A 22,847-nucleotide genomic window follows, 5' to 3' on the forward strand; every position below is an offset into this window, starting at 1 on the left:
TACCCGGCGACACTCCTGTGAGGTTGGGGGGCCAGGGAGCAGCCAGATCTGAGCACCACCGCCAGACGCGTGGCCTCCGCTCAGCCCTGACCTGTGTGCCTTTTTCCTCATCCATAAAACAAGGATGAAGAAAGCCCACTGGGGTCGTGAGCGTGAAATGGGGGTGGTCCGATTCAAAGCCCTGGGGCCCTGTCAGGTGGCAGGCAGGTGTGCAGGGGGCGCCAGCACCCCCCATCATGTTCAGAGGCCCAGCTCTGGTGCACCCCAGCTCCCCGCCCGGCCAGAAGGCGCTTTCTGACATCTCTGCTTTGAGACCCCTCCCTCCCGGGGTGAGTCTGGTTCTGTGGCTGCTCACCTGGCGTGGCTGCTACAGCCTTCGAGTTAGGAAAGCAGGTCTGTGAGGAAGCTTGGGAGAGCCCACCCGTGCCGCATCTCCAAGGGTGTGGAACGTGCCCCCAGAGAAGCGCGTGCACTCAGAGCCGGGCCGGGCTGGGCACGCTGCGCGCCCCAGGCGCCGTCCGCTCTGGTCCACGGCACTGCCCTCTGCACGTTCCCGAGCGCCGCACTGCCCAGCTTGCCCGGGAGCCGCTCAGGCGGGAGTGGGCTGTGTGGGCAGACTTGTCTGCGGCTCGTCTCAGCCTCCTGCCTACACGAGACCTCCGGGGCCTGGCCCAGCCTCCCCCGGGAGCCCGGGGTCTCTGTCCCCGTCAGTGGCTCTGGTAAAGAAGTCGGTGAGCGGCCGCGAGAGGCTCAGGAGGGGGCTCACGTTCATGTCTTCCGCTTTCAGGGCTCTAACGTGATGGAAGAGCAAGACCTGCGGGAGATCGGCATCAGTGACCCCCAGCACCGGCGGAAGCTGCTCCAGGCGGCACGGTCCCTGCCCAAGGTGACCACTGACGGCCTTGCAGCCTTAGCCTCAGCCAGGGCCCTCTCCCTGACCCCACGTGGACCCAGAGTAGGGAAGGAGCTTGGCTCCAGGGCGTGTAGATCACCGCAAGGTGTCTGCCCCGCAGCCTGGGGGACCGGCAGGCAGCACAGAGACCTGTTTACTTTCTTTCCAAGTCCTGAGGCCCCAGAGAGTCAGCGGAGACTAGGGACAGTTGAGGACCCAGTCTAGGCTCCAGAGGGAGGCTCCAGGCCTCTGCCCAGCCCAGGAGCTGGTACCCACAGGCTTGACCTGGCACCCGGAGCCTCTTGGGGTCTTTCCTGCTTCGGAGGAGCCGAGGCCGGGCTGCACTGACCCCAACGTCAGGCCTTCCCCAGGGAGGCAGAGGAGTGCGAGCAGAAGGGGCAGTTTTTCCCTGGGGAGCCAGGAGCTGGTAGCCCCAGCCTCTCCCGCTTGACTCTGCCATTGCTAGTAAGTCCAGTGTACCCTTGTTTGTTCCACTCACCCCAGAGCTTGGGAAGCATGAACAAGTCCCAACAGTGAGGCCAGTGCCCAGTTCACAGGAACACACCATCCCGTGGCCTTGTCAGAGATCAGTGGGAGCCCCTCTGTAAACCCTTCCTCCCATCTAGCTGTACCCACGAGGGCTGTCTTCCCCAGGCCCGGAGTGCTCCAGTGGCCCCACCTTGCAGAAGGGGGAGCCTAGACCAGAGCAGCGGTAGAAAGGGATGTGCGAAGGGAGGGGACCTGGTCTCCTGGGCTTTAGTCCTGGGAGTGCTGAGATGTCAGTCCTGCCCGTTCTCGCCCCACAGGTGAAAGCTCTGGGCTATGATGGCAACAGCCCCCCATCAGTGCCCTCCTGGCTGGACTCCCTGGGGCTGCAGGACTACGTGCATTCCTTCCTGTCCAGTGGCTACAGCTCTATTGACACTGTGAAGAACCTCTGGGAACTGGAGCTTGTCAACGTGAGTGCAGCTGAGCTCAGGCCTGGCCCGGCCCCTGAGGGTACGGTCCGGGGGCGGGAGGGGAGCTGTGGGCGCAGGCTCGGCCTCACCCCTCCTGCCGCCCCCGTCCAGGTCCTGAAGGTCCATCTCCTCGGCCATCGCAAGCGCATCATCGCCTCCCTCGCAGACAGGCCCTACGAGGAGCCGCCTCAGAAGCCGCCACGGTTTTCCCAGCTGAGAGTGAGTTGGGGAGGGATGGAAAGGGATAGGTGTGCTCTTCATATTGCTAGAAATTAAAGAGAATTCTCAAGGCATTGTTTGGAAACAGTGTGACCTCTGTAGTAGAGGCGGGAACGATCCATCCCCTCTTGTGTTCGGGGCCAGTCTGCCCCCCACCCCCTGGCCCAGGCTGTGAGTAGAGCACAGAGCGGGAGTTGTTTGGGCTGCTTATTTATCGATTACGTACCTCCTGTCTGCATCTGAGAAGCCCGATGGCTCCTATAATAAAGGGTCCAGCTTAGACTAAGTAGAAAGTAAAATGTCAGAAAAAGTAGGAAAACAAATACCCGAATCCCAGCGGCTGTACATGGGTGGCAGAGCCTGGGGGGCAGTCTGACATGAACCCCAGACAAAACTGGAGACCCACCGCAGGACCTGTGCCTTCCCCAGGTCTCCTGAAGGAAAAGCCCAGTGGCGGGGTGGGTTCAAGAAGCTGCGACTTTAAAAACCTCACAGATGCTTCGCTGCTCAGGCCGGGTAATCCCTGACTGCAGGTTAGACTCAGGCAGAGCCGAGGTCTGGGACCGTCTCTGTTCCGAGCCTGCAAGCCTGAGCCCCTGACAAGTGCTGGGCTCTGAGCAGGGCCCATCCTACCCGTCCCCCACCCCCGCGCCTCCACCCGTTTACACGAGAGGGTGTCGTCCTGTCCTCCTCTCACACAGCAGCCCAGTCTGAGGAGCAAATGCGCCGCTGACACTCAGTTACAAAAACTGAGGAGACAGGGCCTCAGAGTGCCGACAGGCAGCGCTGTGTATTTTCTCCAGAAAGTGCTTTGGATTTGGTCCGGTGCCCCAGGGAGCTGCAGTGAATTGTTACAGACGATTTGATCTTTGATGAATATGAAAGCAGCTTCCCAGCCCGGTCACCATCCTTATTCCCCTACGGCCTGGGGCCGGGGAGTGTGCCCGTAGGACTGGGTCCCCGCGGGTTCCTGGCTCCGGGAAGAATTTGGTTGCTTTGACTGTACCTGGGCTGGGCCCCGAGGCCCGGTTCCCCGCAGGCTTGTGGGCCAGCGTGCCATCCATTCGGTGCCTGCTTGGTGTTGGTCCTTAGCTTCGTGTCTGTTCTCACTGACCCACCTGCCCCTGTTGGGCCCTAACCTGTCCCAGGACTGGCTGGCACCCACAGTCCAGGGACTGGCCACCGGAGTTCCCAGTGTTACCTGGATTTCTCCCCACTACAGTGCCAAGACTTGCTCTCCCAGACATCGTCCCCACTGAGCCAGAATGATTCCTGCACTGGCCGCTCCGCGGACCTGCTGCTGCCTCCTGGGGACACGGGCAGGAGGCGGCACGACAGTCTTCATGACCCGGTGGCACCTTCTCGAGCGGAGCGCTTCAGAATCCAGGTGGGACCGGAGGGGAGCTATGAATGGGGGTCCCCAGAGCCCTTCACTGCCCCTGTGTCCCCTGAGGCGCAAGCTGGGGTGGGGGAAGGGGGGTAGCAGGCCACTAAAATCCAGCTGTCTGGATGAGCAGCAGGAGGAAGACACCGCTTCTCCCCTCCCTGGGAGGGCCTCCCCTGCCCCTGTGTGGCTCAGAAGTTCAGATCCAGCGGCTCCTCTTTGATTACAGCATCTGCCTTCCAGCCCCTCAGGCCACCGGCCCGCTTCTGCCCCCCTCTCAGCCACTTCTTGGTCCCTCTCTTGCTTGCCCTGTCTGTTCCCTGGAGCAGCTTTCTCCCTTCCTTAACTCCACAGTCCGCACCCCGCCTGCCCGGCAAAACCACAGCCCGAGTCAGACTCCGTTCTTCCTGCTGCGTTTCTGCAGCCCAGAGTCGGGTGCGTCTGGGAGACACATCCCGCCATGCCGTCCGCCCTGCTAGACCCCCAGCCTCTGCTGGGACCTGGACTGCTGTGCAGCCCTTGCCCTAGGCTGGTCCCTGCCTGCAGTCCCCGCTCACCTTCTCGGGGCCTTGCATTCTGGGCTCCTGCCCTGCCTCCTGCCGTGCACACAGATTCCAGGCTTTGTGTCTTGTCCCCCACATTGGCCTGCTGGACACAAGATAGGCACGTGACATCCCTGCCAAAGGGAGCTTGAGTTTCCCTGCTTTGTTTCTCTTGACTCACACGCCCCATCTGCAGCACCTGGGGATGTCCTTCACCTTTCCACGGGCCCAGCCATGAACTTGACAAGATTTGAAAAGCCTGTTGTGCAGCCGTTTCAATTGCTCTGTATCAGACTTCTGCACAGTGCTGGGAACGGAAGACTCTTCTCTCGCCTCCCCATTCTTTCTTCCAGTGCCCTAGTGCAGGCCCCTGGCACCTGGCACCTGACTTCCACGGCCTCCTGCCCCCTTCCCTGCTGCTGCCTCAGGGGGCACTGTAAAAGGCCTCCCTGGCAGCCCAGAATCAGAGCCAGGGCCCTGACTAGGAGATGAGGCTTCCAGGGATCTGACTCCTGCTCCCCAACCTTCGGGCTTTGTGCTTGTTTCCCCTCTCTGCTTTTAGTCATTTCCCGTCCCCACCTCAGAGCCTTCCCGATGGAGCCTGCCCTCAGGTGGCCTAGGTCCCTGCCACTCCGCCTTTCCTCTGGTGTGGATAGGCCTCACCTCTGCCACCGTGCTTCTGCTTGGCTTGTCTCCTGCCCTCTGCTCCTGCCCGTGAACCCTATGGCTGGCTTCTTTGCCCTTGGGTGTGCTGGAGCCCGGGAGTTCCTCCAGAGTGGGCAGGCAGACCTGTGAGCCCATGTGTTCTGCAGGAAGAGCAGCGCGAAGCCAGACTGACCCTTCGGCCCCCCAGCTTGGCTGCCCCGTACGCCCCAGTGCAGAGTTGGCAACACCAGCCAGAGAAGCTCATCTTCGAGTCCTGCGGTTACGAAGCCAACGTGAGTTGCCCCTGCCCTCCCAGCCTGGCCAGCCTCCCTGCCGCCCACCCCTCCTGGCCAGGTCCGGGGCTCTAGTGCTGTTCTCCACTCCTCGGACACCCCCAGCACCTAGGGGGCGGGGGGCCTCCCAGCCAGGACGGGGGAAGGGAGTGAGGAGAGGAACCGTCTGACTATGGTCCCAAATCGGTTGGGTCGCCCTGCGTGATAACGCAGGACGTCCTAAGCCCGATTACTGCCTGCTCCCTCAGTATCTGGGCTCTATGTTGATCAAAGATCTTCGAGGGACAGAGTCCACACAGGACGCCTGTGCCAAGATGCGGGTAGGTTGTCTGTGTGTGTGCTGGCAGGTGGGGACTGGCAGGGATGGGGGGTGACCACAGGGGCGCCCGCTGCAGCCCCCTGGGCCCTCCCACACTATGTAAGGTCGGGGGGAGGCTGGGGCCTGTGGGATCCGAGGGGCTTGGCCTTGAGAAGAGACATTCACAGGCCCACTCCTTGTTTCCTCTAGAAATCCACCGAGCACATGAAGAAGATCCCCACTATCATCCTGTCCATCACGTACAAAGGTGTCAAGTTCATCGATGCCTCCAACAAGGTGTGCTTCTCACAGCACTGCTGGTGGGAGGGGGCCCCTCTCCCCCCCACGCCCCTACCCCCTGTGAGCTGCCTAGAGTGTCCCCAGCCCTCTTTATTCCTCTGAATTCCTAGTACCTTGGCCAGGCGCTTGCCTCTCAGCTGCCACCTGTCCTGATCCTGGTGACAGGCGCCCCTGGTCTCCCTTAGCATGGGTTCCATCAGCCCTCTCACCTGTTCACGAGCACTTCGTGGCAAAGGACTCCGCCACGCCCTGCACTTGGTACCCCACCCACCTTGCCCCCTCCCTGGAGGGCAGAGGGGCTGGAGAGCCAGTGGTCAGATGTTAGCATCAAGGGTGGAGACCCTTAACCTACATTGGCGAGGTTAGACACTGCTCCCACCCCCACCAAACAAACGAGAGAAGTAGCGGCCTTAGGCTGACAGCCTGGGCTGGGACAAGGAAAGGTGGTGGCGGCGGTGATGGTGTATACGGGCCGAGGCAGGCCTTGGGGCCAGGAATTCCAGACCCTGCTTTCCCCGGCAGAACGTCATTGCGGAGCACGAGATCCGGAACATTTCCTGTGCGGCCCAGGACCCAGAGGACCTCTGTACCTTCGCCTACATCACCAAGGACCTGCAGACCAGCCACCACTATTGCCATGTGTTCAGCACGGTGGATGTGGTGGGTGGGGTCCCGCAGCTGGGCACCGCCAGAGGGGCCTGCAGCCTCGCGTTCTGTCCCGGCACATGGGTGGCATCTGGCTCGTGTTTGGTTCAGGCTGGGGCCCCAGCAGCCGCCCAGACCAGTCCCCTTTATTTTTTTTATTTTATTATTATTCATTTGAGAGAGAGAGTGAGCGAGACAGCACAAGCTGGCGGAGAGGCAGAGGGAGAGAGAGAGCAGGGAACCTGATGCGGGACTCCATCCCAGGACCCGGGGCTCGTGGCCTGAGCGAAAGGCCGACGCTTAACCGGCTGAGCCACCCAGGCGTCTCTGGGCCGGTCCCCTGTAGTCAGTGACGAGACTGAAGCACAGAGGAGAACGGATGGCTCATCCACGGTTCTAGCCAGGGGCTCCCTCCCCCGGGCCGCCTGTCAGCCCACCACCCCGTTCCCCACCGTCCAGGGGCCATCTCCTTGAAATGCCTTCTGCGTTCCTCTGGGGGGCAGTGGTGCCCGCCTGACAGGAGGCTGCCTTCTCCCACGTTCATGCTCTGGCTGGGCCCACTGCCCTGAGACAAGGCCCCGGACCCTCTCCTTACCCCCATCCCTGCCGTCCTGGGGAGAGTAGCTAGTTCCCAAATCTCTGGGGCTTCTGGAACACAGACAGCCAGGCATTCTCAGCCCCAGGAAATCCGTGCTTGCTCTGGGCCTGGTGTCAGATTCCTGGCTCTGCCACTTGCTTAGAAAGTCACTGTCCGCAGCTCCTTGGCCGAAGAGAGGCTATAACAGGAGCAGCTTCGTGGGGTTTGTCTTGAAGGTTCCGTGGGGTCACCTACCCCATACTCCTAGTTCCTGGCAGTTTGACCCGGAGCTCCCATTTTCCACAGACAGTCATTTCTGCTGTAACACCAAAGATCAACAGGCTACGTAAAATCACGCGGTAAAGAGCAGGGTTTGTGGGGAGATGGGGCTGGGGGCACCACACTCAGAAACTTGGTCAGTGACACGTTAAAAAAGATAGGAACCTGTAAAAACACTGGCGCCGCTCTGTTCACAGGAAGTGGTTGAGAAACCCAGAGCTGCGGCAGTCAGCCCGGCCCTCCCGCGTGGGAGACCTGGAGCGGACTTGTGGCGGGTCCGGGGGCGCGGGGGCCACACAGAGGGCTGGGAGAGGAACAGCACCGCAGGGACGGGGCAGCGGCCAGGCCGTCGGCCCTGGGGAAGCCGAGCTGCCCGGTCCCCTAGTGTTTCTGTCCAGGGCATCGTGCCAGAGGAAACAAAATGTGGGTGGCACTCAGATTGTTCCCTCACGAATCAGTCACCTTGGAACAAAGTGGTGTTTTGAAAACGTGTTCTGGCAGAATCGACTGAACTCCCGTTAGCTGTCCAGGTGCCCCCCACCCCTGCCCCGATCTGTGCTCAGGGCCGTGAGGCTGGGGCGGGGGGAGGTGGCTCCTCAGTCTCGGTGCTGAATTCGTGCTCTGTGTCCTCCCAGAATCTGACCTACGAGATCATCCTCACGCTGGGGCAGGCGTTCGAGGTGGCCTATCAGCTGGCCCTGCAGGCCCAGAAGTCCAGGCCCCTGGGGGCCTCTGCCGCCGAGACGATCGAAACGAAATCTTCGAAACCGGTGCCCAAGCCTCGGGTTGGCACGAGGAAGTCAGCAGTACGTGGGCCCCGGTTGCCCAGACCCCCCCTTCCAGGCTTCGAGGGCTCGGGGTGGAGCAGGCACCGGGAGGGGCTTCTCGGGCCGCAGGCAGCCGGCCCCTCAGGAACCGGCCGTTAGTTCCTAGTTCCTCTCCTGTCCCTCCGCGGGCCTCGGCCCCCTTCCTCGCCAGGCGCCCCCGCGGCCCGGCCCGCAGCGAGCCCCCAGTAACACCGCCCCGTGTCTGTGTCTGCTTTGCTCTGCGCCCCAGGTGCCGCCGCCCCCCGATAGTCGCTGTTGTCACTGTCACACCTGCACCACCCATCGTCCTTCTTACCTACCGCTGCCGTCTGTTAGTGCTGGAGTCAAGGTCTTTACACCTGCTGTGTGTCAGTCTCCCTGAAGTGACCGTGAGCTTTCTGAGACACTAGTGGCCGCCTCCCCTCTGCCTGCGTGTCATTCTTTCCTGAGCCGCCCTCCTGCCATCCCTGTCTGTGCTTTAGCTCTCTGTTTCTCTGTGTGTCTCTGCAGAGGCCCGGGGTGCCCGCTGGGGTCGGGCCCTGCCTGAGGGCCCCGAGGCTTGGGGTTTCCCAGCCCCGCACCCCCTTCTCACTGCCATGAACAGGTCTGGGGCTTAGGGCACGATGCTCGGGTCGGGCAAGGCTCCTTTACGTGAGCAGCTCTGAGAAACCCCCGGGAGAAGTCACCCGTGAAGAGGCCCAGAGGTGGTCCTCCCACGATGCTCCGAGGACGGTGCCCCTTCTGCGCCCCAGCCCCAGGGGGCTTGCTCTCTGAGGAGAACAACGGCCTCCTCTCAGGTCCCTCATGCTGCCACGACGCCAGCACGGCCCCGGGCAGGAAGAAGGGACGCTGGGCCCCGTCGCTCCCCCGGCCAGGCGCGGCGCTCCCTCTCTGACCCCTCACCCTTCTTCCTTGACAGCTGGAACCACCTGACGTGGACCCAGATGCCCAGTCCCATGCCAGCGTCTCCTGGGTTGTGGACCCTAAACCAGACTCCAAGCGGAGCCTCAGCACCAAGTACGAGACCACTATCTTCTAACCGCTCACTCCCTGTCTCCGCTAGTCTCACTGTGCCTTGCCGCCCGACCTCTGCTCTTCTCCGCTCTCCTTCCGGCTGCGGACGCCAAGGCCCCAGCCCAGGGGGCCTGCTCTCCCCCGGGCAGCCGCTCTAGACACCACACTCACAGCTTGTAGCCAGCACCACCGGACACTGTGACGTCCCCCCTTGGGCGAGGACAGCTTGGCAGGGGAGGGGGGCGAGTTGCCTCGGAGGCGGGCACCAGGAGGGCTCAGAGGGCCCTGTCGTACCCAAGAAGCCTCAGCGGGCAGGCGCTGTGAGTCCTGAGGGGTGGGCAGCCTTCGAGCAGAGTCCAGACAGCACCGGTGACCGCTCCCTCTGACCGGGCTGGGCCCTGTCCGCTCTCCTGTCCCGTCTGCCATGCTGAGCCGCAGCTGGGTGCCGCTGCCCAGAGCGAACCGTCTTTTCGCACCTTCCCTGACACAACCGACCACTGTGACCACCCGGTGCCAGGGTCCCCTTGCACTGCGCCCGCGGCTGCCCGGCGGCCCCGTCCCTCTCTCCTCTGCGGCGGGGTGCCGGCCTCGGCCCTGGGAGAGCCCGAGCTCAGCGCTGCGGCTCGCCTCGGGTCGGGCTGCGTTCCGTGAGGGCCCAGGGCCCTCGGCACACGCCCGACTCCACGGCGTGGCGCGGCGCCTCTGAGCCTCCCGCAGGCCGGCTTCCCTCGGCAGGGCTCTTGGTCCCGCCGAGTCTCGCGCTCCGAGGAACAGGATGGCGTGTGTGCGGGCGGCCCCTCCGGTCTTCGCCAGGGAGTCACAAGGCTGGCTCCGGAGTCTGGCTCACCGAGCAGGAAGGCCTTGCCGTGGGGCCCAGCGAGAGGGAGGCCTGTGCCCTGCACGCACGCTGCACCTTCTTCCCCCACAGAACCGAGCCGCTCGAGGACAGGCACCCGGACCGAGCACCTCCCCTTGTCCTCCCGGGGCTTTCTGACGCTGCTGCGCAGTGTGGGGGTCAGAGATAGTCGGCCACCCCCCGGGCCTGCCCTGGGCGGCCCCCTCCAAGGGCAGGCGGTGCGGGCCGTCGCTCCAAGCAGTCCGGCTGCCGGATCGTGGAGCCGAGGCTTGGAAGCAGCCCCCGGTCTCCGCTGGCGGGAGACAGGAAAGCGGCAGTGCCAGCAGGACGTGGTGCCAGCCTAGCGTAGCCAGTAGAGAAGCCGGGAGCTCCCGGCAGTTCTGTAGGGGCGGAGCCCGAGGCGGTAAAGCTGGGTGGCCCGCCTGTCCTTGTGCCTTCCCGAGCAGACGCGCTGAGCCACCGGCGGCGGTGGGCCGTGGGCGCTCAGGGGAGGCTGTGAGGGACCTTCCTTCCTTCTCGCTTCCTTTCAGTTTCCTCCACCCTGTGCAGGCCCCTGTGGTTAACCCTGTCCTCCCCCCATTGTGTTTGCTTCTGCCAAGCTGAGCCACTGAGGAACCGACTGTGCTGCGGAAACACAGCCGTGGGGAGCACAGGCTCCCGCCGCCACCGCCGCCGCCACTGTGTCACCTGCAGCTTCGAAGACCCAGGCCCGGCCTCTGCCCGCAGCGGCTCCTCGGGGCTGCTTGGCCTGGACCTGCCACCACCAGGTCTTGCGGAGCGAGCCGCACTCCAGGCCTCGAGCAGCTGAGACCAGAACTCCAGAGTCAGGAAGTGACTTGTCCAGAAGACATTTTTTAATAGAAAAAAATTTTTCTATAAAACGAATTTTTAAGACTTGGCTCAAACCTCTAGGTTCAACTGCCAACCTTCAGACAGGGCACGGGAGCGGAGGCCGGCGGGCGCGGCCTTCTGTCCCCGGGAAGGCATGTGGGTGCAGTCCGGGAGGCCGCAGGGGAGGCAGCCGCCGGTGGCGAGTGGAAGGCAGGCCCGGGGGGCAGCATGAGTGGATTTGTTCGAGTCTGCCTTTCAAACCCAGCCAAGTTGGTTGCCGTTCCTTGTGAACTGCACAACTTCATGTCCCCATCCGGAGCCGGACACTGCCTCTGCGGTGAGAACACAGCCTCGAGGCCCCTGGCAAAAGCAGAGACTCGCGGTCCGTTTCTGGGGTTCCACATGTGAAGGTCCAGGGGCCAGACGGAGCTGAGCGAGCCGCTCGTCGGTGCCTGAGCCGGTGGTGGTCCGGGCGCCGGCCCCACGCTCTCTGTGACCTCAGACTGCCTGGGTTCAGTCGGAAAGGAGGAAAAGCAGCTGTGTTGGGCATTAATGGGTCGGTCAGCTAAGACTGCCCCCTGCCAGTTTGTGATTTGTCGAATCAGGTCTGTGTGATTAGGACTCGCTTTGATTCTCTGAATTACTGGTTTGACTGTTGTACTTTCAGCTGCTGGATTCTCCCTGGCTCCGAGTGTAGAGAAGGCTAAGTGAGGTGACAGTCGATTCGGTTCTCCCCCAGTGTGGCCCTCGGGGCAGGCTGGGGTCCTGGCACACCCCTGCCACTGACGGCCTCCTGCTGGCTGGCTTCGCTTGTCCACTCGGACTCTTGCTCTGTGCTCCTGAGGGTCGTAGAGGCAAACGGGGTGATTCCTGTGAGGCCGAGAGGCACAGCCGGCTCCGCCGCTGGCCCGGGACCTTCCGGGGGGGGCAGAGAGGAGCCGTCCTCCCGTGGCTCGTTCGGCGTTCCTCACTCTGCCGCCCGGGCCGGCTGCTCGGGGCCCGCGTGCCAGGCTGCGGCGGGACTTCCTTCCCAGCAGAGGCTGTGAATTGATGCTCCCCGCGGGCTCTGTGCGCGGAGACTGCTCTTGGGCACCCTCACCGCCCCGTGCTCCCGCTGCCTTGAGACTGGGCCCCGGGGCGGCACCCCCTCTCTGGAGCAGGCCGGGGAACCCTCCGCTCTCCGGTACTAAACAAGGACCTCACCGCCTGAAGTCTGGCTTCGCTTCCTGCTTCTGCCGAGGCCCGTGAGCCTCCCGCCAGCTCCCGCCACGCATGTTCTGCCCCCGCTGGCCCGCGAGAAGTGACCAGGGAGCCGGAGGGGTTGCGGTCGGGCCTGCGGTGCTGGCGCCCTTCCCTCCCCTGCGTGGGGCTGGCCTCAGCCAAGTGCACCTCTCCTCCCCGGGGGCGGCCAGTCCAAAAAGCAAACTGTAGACACTACGATGAGCTGCTCGAGCCGTCTTTCTGTTTTTAAATCACATGTAGGTGTTTCCTCCCCTTGAAGCTGCTATATCTTTATTTATTCAGGGTGTTTTCGTATTGGAAAGCCTTGGCTAGTCCGCTCTGGCTCTGGGTTTGCTTTTGAGATTGGTATATTTCTGAACAGTCGGAAAGGGTAGGGACTGGATCTTTCTTTCCTTTTTACTTCTCCTCCAGGGCAGGTACTCTCTCTCCCTTCGAAAGGGGTGGTGTAACTTCAAGGACGGGCTTCGAGCAGAAAAGCGCCTGCTTCTGCCGCTGAGTTCGGCTGCGGGTTCTGAGCTGTGCGGGCCCCTCTAGGCAGGACTCGCAAGGGAGTCAGTACCTTCCCGGCCCAGCTTCTCCGCTCGCCTCCCTTCTGCTTGCCAGCCGCTCTGAGCCGTAGGACCCCTCCGGCCAGGCTCCGCGTACTCCACCTCCCTCTTGGGTCTCTAGCCTCCGATTCCGGCAGGAGCGCCTCGAGAAGCCTCTGGCCGAGCAGGCAGCGAACGTGGTTGCTGCCGCTCCGACCGCAGAAAGCTAGTCTGCCCCCGGTCTGCCTGGGAGAGGCCCCGGCCTGCGGATGCCTGGCAGAAGCAGCTCGCAAAAGTGTCACTGACGGAGTGGCAACGGACTGAACTGTAATAAAAATGTTATTTAATCTTTGTCTCTGTATTTTGATACTTGAATGAATTCCCCTTTTATTTTACTGTACATATAATTGTTAATCTGATTTTGTCCGAATTACGAACATCTTGTGGTACCAAACAGCGAATCTGTGCAACGACACGGACTGACCTCACTACATGAGAGCGTGTAAATCCTCCCGGGCTTCCAGCTTCGGCTTGGTTATTTTCATAACTGTACAACTTAGAACAGACTGAATTAATAAATGAGAAACAACATGAAACCAGCTTTACTTTTGGGGAGTTTTTGAGTTGGAAAGCTTCTGGACTGTTCTCTGGCAGCCGTGCAGGCCCGGGCCGTACGCTGGCTTGGCTCGTTGACGGGGGTCCCGCACTGTGGGGGCCAAGTGTGGGGGTGCCGCTGTGTCCGGCGCGCTTCCAGCGGGAAGCTGCCAGCGACGGTCCGCTCACCCCGCGTAGTGGCAAGGCCCCTGTGACTCACCGTCCCCTCCTTAGAACATCTCTGAATCCCAAGCAGGGGCCACGATCTGGTTACAGCCACAGCTCCTGTGCATCCTTGTGCGGGCCTGTCGACCCACAAACGTTTGTCGAGTGTCCGTGCAGAAGGCCGTGTTGGAGGACCCAGAGCTGTGGCAGAAAGTGTCCCCCTCAGGGAACTTTGTTTGTGGAGATGATTACGTCTGAGACAGGCTCAACTAGCTACCGGCCCAAAGCCACACTGAGGTCACACAGGACGGTCCCGTGTGCACGCAGAGGGACAGGGTGCGCCCGGGGTGGGGGATGGGGGCCAGGGCAGGAGGGGCTGGGGCCTGGGCTGGTATTTCAAGGGGAGGGTTTGGAAAGACCCGAACAGTTCTAGTAACCCCTTCACTGACAGCACCTGTGCTCCGAGCCCGGCGAGCCGCCTTCCGAGCGCCCGTCTCGTAGCTCCGCCCGCTCAGGTTGTGACCGCTACAGAGAAAGGAACCGAGGCTCAGAAAGCTTACACCTCCCAAGGGCCAGCGGCAGAGGGCCTGGGAAATCAGCCAGCGGCCTCAAGCGTCCTGAGCCCCTGGTCCCATGCCTGTCTCCACCCAAGCTGCCCGGCGCCGAACACTTACAAAGACTTATTAGAGAGAGAGTGGAGGGGGAGCGGAGAGAGGATCTCAAGCACAGTCGTCGCTGAGCACAAGCCAGACAGAGGGCTCAGGGCTCCTTCCCTCGACCCTGAGATCGTGACCTGAGCCAAAATCAAGACTCGGACGCTTAACCGAGCCACCCAGATGCCCCAGCACTGAACACTTATGAGTTTTTATGAAATATTCCATTTGTCAAGAGATTTAAAAGTGAAGATCACAGGGACGCCTGGGTGGCTCAGTCAGCTAAGTGTCTGCCTTCGGCTCAGGTCATGATCCTGGGGTCCTGGCATCGAGCCCCACGTGGGGCTCCCTGCTCGGCCGGGAGCCTGCTTCTCCCTCTCCCTCTGCCTGCTGCTCCCCCTGCTTATGCTCTCTCACTCTCTCGTGCTCTCTCTGTCCAATAAATGAATAAAATCTTAAGAAAAAACAAGTGAAAATCCCTGATCTAATCCAACACCCAACTGTACTTATGACAAAAGGCCCAGAGCGGGGAGAGGTTTTGCCAGCCAGGTCATAGAGACCAAAGCCCAGCGTCTTCCATTAGGGCTCCTCAGGCCAGACTGCATTGCCGCTGGGGAGAGAGGGGGAGGCCCGGACTCCGAGGGAGGGCCTCACTTTCCAGACTGGGGGCTTCATCATCCTCACACGCTGTGCTCTCTGGCCTGGGCACGCTCTCCCAGGCAGCAGAAACCTTACAGCCAGGAGAGGGTCTGGTCACAATTCGTGTCACTGGTACTCTGGGACACAGGACCAGGACACATTCCACCGTCAGAGTCCCTTCGGCGTCACTTGCTGACGGCGCCCCGGGGAGCCCGACACGTGGGGAGACGGGCTGATGCCTGCGGGCGCCGGAGCCTGCCCCTCGGAGCCACGGCTGGGCTGCGCCCGGCCGGTGGGGGCGGCCAGACGGGCGGGAGGTGCGGGTGGGGCACACACAGCCGGAGGGCCTCTGCCTGCCTGGTCCCTGCGACTCCGTCCGGAACATGCCACACACACACGTGCCCGCAGGACCTGGAGGCGGGGAGCCGGCAGGAGCCGGGCCGGGCTTTCTGCTCTCATCTCAGCCTGGAGGGTGAGGTAGACCCTCCCGAGCCTCTCCTGCCCTCCTCTCTCCCCTCTGCACCCCCATGGCCTCAGCAGCTCCCCGCAGACACTGTGGTCCCGGAAGCCAGGGAGCTGGCACGGGCCCCCTGAAGGCCGAGGCGGACCACCCTTCCAGCAGGGACAGGCGACGGAGCAAGCGCAACTGTGCAAACTGGTGCACTTTCCGGCGGCTCAAAACGCCCTCTCCGCCCCGGCCACCTCCAGTGTCCCCCGCACATGGTATGCAGGTCCCACCCGACTCCCAGCACACGGGGACAGGCAGAACTTGCAGAATGTTCCACAGTTCAAACTGTGGCTCCCACAGCACCAGCTGTCATCAGCTCACGGCCAAGGAGCACAGAAGTGTGAGCCGGCCACTGCTAGGGCGTCTAGGACTCTGTGACTCTGTCTTTCAGGACTCGGCTGCTAGGAGCATTACTTGAAACAAGCCTTTATCAAACAGAAGAATTTCCCTAACATCACAAAATATTTGTTTTCCAGTGAATGGACCTGAGACAACTGTGTGGCCGCGGCTGGGGACAGTACGGGGAGATTCCTACGCCTGCTTACAGCACACTAAGTACCAGATGACTCACATACTTAAATGCAGGAAAATAAAATCCCAACAAAGCTAGAAGAAAATGGGGAGACTTTTTTTTCCATAATCTTGGTATGAGAAAGCTCTTTCCAAGCATGCTACAAAACTCTGAATCCATTTTTTAAAAGATTAATACAGTCAACTATATAAAAATCAAACATTTCGGGGCGCCTGGGTGGCACAGCGGTTAAGCGTCTGCCTTCGGCTCAGGGCATGGTTCCAGCGTTCTGGGATCGAGCCCCGCATTGGGCTCCTCCGCTATGAGCCTGCTTCTTCCTCTCCCACTCCCCTGCTGTGTTCCCTCTCTCACTGGCTGTTTCTATCTCTGTCAAATAAATAAATAAAATCTTAAAAAAAAATAAAAGTAAAAATAAAAAAATAAAAATCAAACATTTCTGCAAAGCCAAATGCACCATTTAAAAAAAGAACAATTAGGGGCGCCTGGGTGGCTCAGTCTGTTAAATGTCTGCCTTTGGCTCAGGTCATGATCCCAGGGTCCTGGGATCGAGCCCCACATTGGGCTCCCTGCTCAGCGGGGAGTCTGCTTCTCCCTCTGCCTGCTGCTCCCCCTGCTTGTGCACGCACGTGCTCTGTCAAATAAATAATAAAATCTCTTAAAATTTTTTAAAAATTAGGGGCACCTGGGTGGTTCAGTCGTTAAGCATCTGCCTTCAGCTCAGGGCATGATCCTGGTGTTATGGGATCGAGCCCCACATCAGGCTCCTCCGCTGGGAGCCTGCTTCTTCCTCTCCCACTCCCCCTGCTTATGTTCCCTCTCTCGCTGGCTGTCTCTCAAATAAATAAATAAAATCTTTTAAAACAATTTTTTTTAATTAAAAATAAAGAACAATTGAAAATAAGGTTTGTATCACATGTAACAAGGGACGAAACTTGACAACAGCTATCGAAAGTAAACTGGAAGGTGCCTGGGTGGCTCAGTCCGTTAAGCATCTGCCTTCAGCTCCGGTCGTGGTCCCAGGGTCCTGGGATCAAGTCCCACATTGGGCTCAGTGGGGAGCCTACTTCTCCCTCTGCCTCTGCCCCTCCCCCTGCTTGTGCTCTCCCTCTCAAATAAATAAAATCTTAAAAAAAGTAAACTGGAACTTCTGCTTCCAGGAAGATCAAATAGACATACTTTTCCCTATTCCTCTTGCTCTTCTTTTACAAATAAAAGCCCCAGCCGAGACCCCGATGGCACAGACAAAGCCCAAACGACAGCCTGCCCGCTCTAGCCAAAGGACCAGAAGAGAGGCAGCCTGGCGGCCCGAGAGCTGTGAAGACAGTAACTGCTTTACTCCATCCAAACACAGCAGAAAAACGGTTGAGCCCCACCTCCCCGAGGCCAGCAGAGGCCTCGCCTTCCACCCTCACCAGGCTAGCAGGGTGGCCCACACGCCACTGGAGTGGTATCAGAGGAGGCCGAGGAGGAGCTCAGTACTGCCCAGCGGTAACGACGTGCTCCTGAAAAACACAATAACCCAGACCGAAATCTCAGTGGAGGGACAGCAGAATGGACGGGAAAGAGACAGAATCCACCCCCTGGAAGACAGAACAATGGAGACGACCCAATCTGGACAGAAAGAGAAAACAGACTGCAAAGAAAATGAATAGGGTCTCAGGGACCCAGAACTCTAACATAAGATCAAACTTTGTGTCAGCGGAGTCCCAGAAGGAGGGGGAGGAAGGGCTGAAACAGTACCCGAGGAAATGATGGCTCAGAACCTCCCAAATTTGGCAAGCGACATCAACCTACAGATTCGAGAAGCTGAGCCACCCCAAACCAGATAAACCAAAAGAAATCCATCACACATTATATCCAAGGTCCATTACAGTTAAATTCCTGAAAATGAAAGACAAAAAATTTCTGAGCCCAGCAGGAGAAGAGCCTTAGCTTGCCTATAGAGGACAAGTAATGTGAATGACAGTGGTTTCTCAGCACAGCTGTGGAGGCCAGAAGGAGGTAGCATATTTCTCAGGTGCTGAAAGAAAAACGAGCCAGATCCTACAGCCTGCAAAAATATCCTTCCGGAATGAAGAGAATCAAGACATCCTCAGATGAAGGAAAAGAAGGGACCTAACTGCCAGCAGACCTACCTTAAAAGAATGATAAAAAAATTTTTAAAAATTAAAGATTTTCAACAGAAAGGAAATGATATAAGGAGGAGGTTTAGAACGTCAGAAAGGATGAACAAACATTAGACAAAAATATGGATAAACCCAATGGACTTTCCTTCTCTTCAGCTTTCAAACATGTTTCATGGTTGAAGCAAAAACCATAACACAGGGGCGCCTGGGTGGCTCAGTCGGTTAAGCGTCTGCCTTCGGCTCAGGTCCTGGGATCGAGTGAGCCCTGCTTTGGGCTCTCCCTCAGCAAAGAGTCTGCTTCTCCCTCTCGCTCTCCCTCTATGCTTTCCTCTTTCTCTCTCTCTTTCTCTCAAATAAATAAAATCTTTTTAAAAAAATCGTAACACAATCTCACGTGTTTCTAAATATATGTAGAAGAAATATTTAAAGTGATTATCTTTTAAATGGGGGTGGGGTGAAAGGATGGAAAGGGAGGTAAGGTTTCTGTTCTTTGCTCGAACCGGTAGATGGCGACACCAGTAGACTACGGCGAGCTATGCACGTAATACCTGAGGAAGACGCTACAAAAGTTACGCAAAGAGATAAACTCAAAAACACTATGGATAAATCAAGATGGAGTGTCACATTTTTGTCAAGTAACTCCAAGGGAGACAAAAAAATAGAAAAATAAGAACAGAGTAACTAGAAAACAAAAAATGGCACATGTAAGCGCTAACATATCATAATTACACGAAATTAAATGGTCTTAAACACCAATTAAGAGAGATTGGCAGAGTAGATTAAAAAACGTGAACTACATGCTGTCAAGAAACACACCTCAAATAAAAATATAAACAGGCTGAGAGCAAAAGGATAGAAAAAGATACATAATGCGGACATCAATCAAAGGAAAGCAGGAATGGCAATATTAGTATCTCGTCAAGTAGAATTCAGAGCAGAGAAAACTGCAAGAAAGAGAGGGACATTAAACAATAATAAAGGGTCAGCAGCAAGAGGACACATCAGTCAACGTGTACGTGCCAAACGACAGAACTGCGAAGTATGTGAGGCCAAGACTGACTGAGCTGAAAAGGGAAATGGACAAATCCACAAATGCTATCGACTGGAGCGTGTCCCTCCAAACCCCCATGTTGAAGCACTAACCCCCAGTGTGACTGTGTTGGGGACAGAGCTTTTAGGAGGTAATTAAGGTTAAACAAGCTCATAGGGTGAGGTCCTAATCCAGTTGGATTCCTGGCCTTTCCGGCGGAGGGCGGGAAGGCGGGAAGGAGGGCTCCAGACGCAGACACCGTTGAAAGGCCATGTGAGGACACAGGGAGAGGGCGCCCATCTACAGGCCAGGAAGCACGTGCCCACCGGACACTGACCCGGCCAGTCCGTGGTCTGGGACTTCCCCGCCTCCAAACATGTGAGAAATAAATTTTTGTTTTTTAAGCCACCCAGTCTATGGTATTTTCTATGGCAGCCTGAGAAGACTAATACAATAAATATAGCTGGAAACTCAACGTAATTGGAGACTCTCAACAACTGATCGAACTAGAGAGAAAATCATCGAGGATATGTTAGAACTCAACACCACCAGCAACCAGCAGGATCTCACTGACATTTAGAGAACAATCTGGCCCACAACAGCAGAATGCACATTGTTTTGAAGTGCCCCTGGAACATATACCAAGATAAACCTCAGCAAATTTGAAAGAATTAAAATCATATACAACGTGTTCTTGAACCACAACAGAATCAAAGTAAAAATCAGTAACATGAAGATAACAGGAAATTCTCTAAACACTTGCAATAAATACACTTCTAAATAACCCATGAGTTAAAGACAAAGTCTCAAGGGAAATCGCAAGATACATTAAGCTGAATGAAAATGAAAATACATCATATCAAAATTTGTGGGACAAGGTAAAGTAGTACCAAGAGGGAAATTCATAGCACTAAATAAATGCGTACATTGGGAAAAACAGAAAGTCTTTAATCAATAGTCTAAGCCTCTACCCTCACAAGAGCCTCGGGAAAAAAGAGCACAATAAAGCCAAAGCAAGGGGAAGGAAAGAAATAATAAAGATAAAAACAGAAATCAATGAAAATGAACACAGAAACTGGAAAAGTATCAATGAATTCATTTTATATGAAATGACTGATAAAATTGACAAACCTGTAGCCAAACTAACCAAAAAAAAGAGAAAGAAGGCCAAGATTACCAATCTCAGGAATGAAACTATGGCTGTCACTAGAGACCCTATAAACATCAACAGGACAACATGAGACTACTATGCAAACCCTACACGTGTAAATTTGGCAACTTAGACAAAATAGACCAATTCCTCAAAAAAACATACACTACCACAACTCACCCAGTGTGAAATAGATCATTCAAATAGCATTATAAATAGTGAATCCAATTTTAAAAATCTCCAAGACCAGATGAATTCACTGGAGAATTCTCCCAAATGTTTAAAGAAGAACTAACACCAATCCTACACAACCCGTTCTGGGAACAACTCAGGAGGGATACTGCCTAATTCATTCTATGAGCTAGTATCACCCTGATACCAAACCAAAGTACAAAAAAGTAAAACTATGGACTAATACACCTCATGAGTATAGGCACAAAAAAATCAGTAACAAAATATTAGCAAACAGAATTCAGATATATGTAAAAAGAATTATACACCATGACCAAAGGAAGTTAATTCTGAGGATACAAGGCTGGCCAATATTTGAAGATCAGTCAATGTAATCCAATGTAGTAACAACCCAAGGGGAAAAAAAATCCCATTATCTATTGACGTAGAGAAAAAAAATTGACGAAATTCAACACCCATGCATGATAAAAACTCGGAAAAATGGAAATAGAGGGTGAATAGCTCCCTAAAGATGCCCACGTCCTAATCAACAGAACCTGTGAATATGATACCTTTTATGGCAAAAGATAATTTGCAAATCTGATTAAATCAAAGATCTTGAGATGGGAGATTACCCTGGATTATGTGGGTGGGCCTTAAATCCAACTGTAAGTATCCTCATAACGGAGAGACGGAGTTCAGATACACACAGAAGAGGACCATGTAACCTCCATGTGACCATGGAAGCAGAGACTGGAGCAATGCAGCCACAAGTCAAGGAACGCCAGCAGCCACTGGAAGCGGGAAGACGCAAGGAACAGATTCTCCCCAGAGTCTCCAGTGGGAGTGCAGCCTTGCCCACAGTTTGAATTCAGCTCAAACTGACTGGTTTCTGATCTTCAGAACCGTGAGAGAGTACATTTCTGGTTCTGTGAAGCCATTCAGTTTGCAGTAATTTGTACAGCTACCGCCAGAAGGAATTCATCCCTAGAGCCTCTGCAGCTCAGCCTACGCCTCAGTTTTAGCCGGCAGGACCCACTGTGGACTTCTCACGCCCAGAACTGTGATGATCAATCTGCCTTGTCGCAAGGCGCTACATTTGTGGTACTTACCATGGAGAGGGGCTTCTTCAACTTCATTAAGGACATTTACAAAAACCTACCACCAACATTATATTTAGTGGCGAAAAACTGAATGTTTTCTCCTTAAGACTAGGAACAAAGAAAGGACTTCACATTACCAGTCTTACAATTCTGGGAGTTCTAGCCAGTGCAATAAGGCAAGAAAAGGAAATAATAGGCATCTGTATCAGAAAATAAATAAAACTGTACCTATTTGCAGATTACATGATTGTCTATGTAGAAAATTCCAAAGAATCTACAAGAAAATAAACATGCAAAAGTCCATTCTATTTGTAGAAATGAACATGTGGATACCACAACTAAAATAAAACATCATTTGTAACACTCAAAAAAATGAAATTCTTAAGTGTAAATCCAACATGTTCAGGACTTATAGGATAAAAACTATACAGTCCTGGGGCGCCTGGCTCTCTCAGTCAGAAGAGCATGTGACTCTTGATCTCAGGGTTGTGAGTTCGAGCCCCATGTTGGGTGTAGAGATTACTAAAAAAATACTAAAAAATCTACACAGTCCTGATGAAAGACTCAAAAAAAGATCTAAATAACTGGAGAGATATACCATATTCATGGGCTGGAATTTTCAACTTAGTAAAGATGCCAGTTCTCCCCAAACTGATACACAGGTTTAGCAAAATATCTATCAAAAATTCCAGCAAGTTTTTCCTTCTTTTTTGTGTAGATATCGACAAGATTAGTCCACGGAAAGGCAAAAAAACTAGAATAGCTTTAAAAGAAAACCACTGAAAAATAATAATAAAGTGGAAAGAATCAGTCTACCCAATTTCAAGCCTTAACTATATGCTACAGTAATCAGTACTGTGTTGTGTGGAAGAGAGACAGGCACATAGATCAGTGGGACAGAATAGAAAACCCAGAAAGAGACCCAGACAAACATGTCACTTATTAAGTGCAAAACCAATTCAACAGAGGAAAGGTAGCCTTTTCAATAAAGGACACTGGAGCAACTGCACATCCAGAGACGAGAGGGAAAAAAAAAAAAAAAGTACCTCAACTAAGTCTCACACCTTACACAAAATTAACTAAACGGGTCATAGACTTAAATGTAAAACACGAAACCGTACAACTTTTAGCAAAAAAACTTAGAAGGAGTAAAGAGTTCCTAGACATGACAACAAAAGCACAATCCATAAAAAGAAAACCTGATAAGCTGGACTTCATCAAAATTAAAACTTTTGTGCATCAAAGGACACTATCAAGAAAGTGAAAGTGAAAAGACCATCCACAGAATAGAATACATTCGCAAATCATTTACCTAACAAAGGTCTACTAACCAGAATATATAAAGAACTCTTACAACTCAACAACAAAACAACCCAATTCAAAAACGGGCAAAGGACTAAAATAAACATTTTCCACAGAAAAGATACACACGAAAAGATACCCAAGAAACACACGAAAAGATACCCAAGATCACTAGCTGTCAGGGAAATGCAAATCAAACCACAGTGAGATTTCACTTATTTCTGCAATTAAAAAAAAAAAAAATCAGGGTCACCTGGGTGGCTTAGTTGGTTAAGCGTCTGACTCTTGATTTCAGCTCCGGTCATGATCTCAGGGTCCTGGGATGGAGCCCTGCGTTGGGCTCCGCACTCAGCACAGAGTCTGCTTGTCCCTCTCCCTCTGCTTCTCCCCCTGTTCGCACTTGCTCTCTCTCAAAAAAATCTAAAAAGTTTTTTTAAAAATCGGTGTTGGTGGAAACATGGACACACTGGAACCCTCTCACACACTGCTGGTGGGAATGTAAAGATGACGTAGTCACTATGGAAAACAGTTCAGTAGCAATAAACACAGAATTACCATCCAATCC

The 22,847-nt window shown here is 55.5% G+C and overlaps 2 protein-coding genes across 8 annotated transcripts in view; one reads left to right on the plus strand and one right to left on the minus strand.

Moving 5' to 3' along the window:
* ANKS1A (ankyrin repeat and sterile alpha motif domain containing 1A) overlaps positions 1–12,914 on the plus strand; it is a 175,551-nt gene extending 162,637 nt beyond the window's left edge. For 2 of the 6 annotated variants that reach the window (XM_045772007.2, XM_087858154.1), the window contains 10 exons: positions 788–886; positions 1,699–1,851; positions 1,963–2,070; positions 3,293–3,457; positions 4,809–4,934; positions 5,183–5,254; positions 5,443–5,529; positions 6,055–6,192; positions 7,669–7,839; positions 8,759–8,878. In XM_045772007.2, coding sequence (XP_045627963.2) covers positions 788–886; positions 1,699–1,851; positions 1,963–2,070; positions 3,293–3,457; positions 4,809–4,934; positions 5,183–5,254; positions 5,443–5,529; positions 6,055–6,192; positions 7,669–7,839; positions 8,759–8,878 — 1,239 coding nt within the window. Of the gene's footprint in view, positions 1–787; positions 887–1,698; positions 1,852–1,962; positions 2,071–3,292; positions 3,458–4,808; positions 4,935–5,182; positions 5,255–5,442; positions 5,530–6,054; positions 6,193–7,668; positions 7,840–8,089; positions 8,222–8,758; positions 8,879–10,308 lie in introns of those variants that run through there. The other 4 variants (XM_087858153.1, XM_087858155.1, XM_087858156.1 and 1 more) reach the window with 3 other exon arrangements.
* Positions 12,915–13,066: 152 nt separating this feature from the next.
* Positions 13,067–22,847, minus strand: part of TCP11 (t-complex 11) — a 30,860-nt gene continuing 21,079 nt past the window's right edge. Inside the window, exons 9-10 of one of the 2 annotated variants that reach the window (XR_015722635.1) lie at positions 13,523–16,902; positions 13,067–13,269 (exon numbers count right to left, since the gene is read on the minus strand). Coding sequence is in view for 1 of the 2 variants with exons in the window: in XM_045772010.2 (XP_045627966.1) it covers positions 16,817–16,902 (86 nt within the window). In the remaining variant the exon portion in view is untranslated. Of the gene's footprint in view, positions 16,903–22,847 lie in introns of both variants that reach the window. The other variant, XM_045772010.2, reaches the window with a different exon arrangement.

This window comes from Ursus americanus, chromosome 32, assembly GCF_024610735.1.
Source record: "Ursus americanus isolate L20-20 chromosome 32, mUrsAme1.1.p, whole genome shotgun sequence".
NCBI classification, from domain to species: domain Eukaryota; kingdom Metazoa; phylum Chordata; class Mammalia; order Carnivora; family Ursidae; genus Ursus; species Ursus americanus.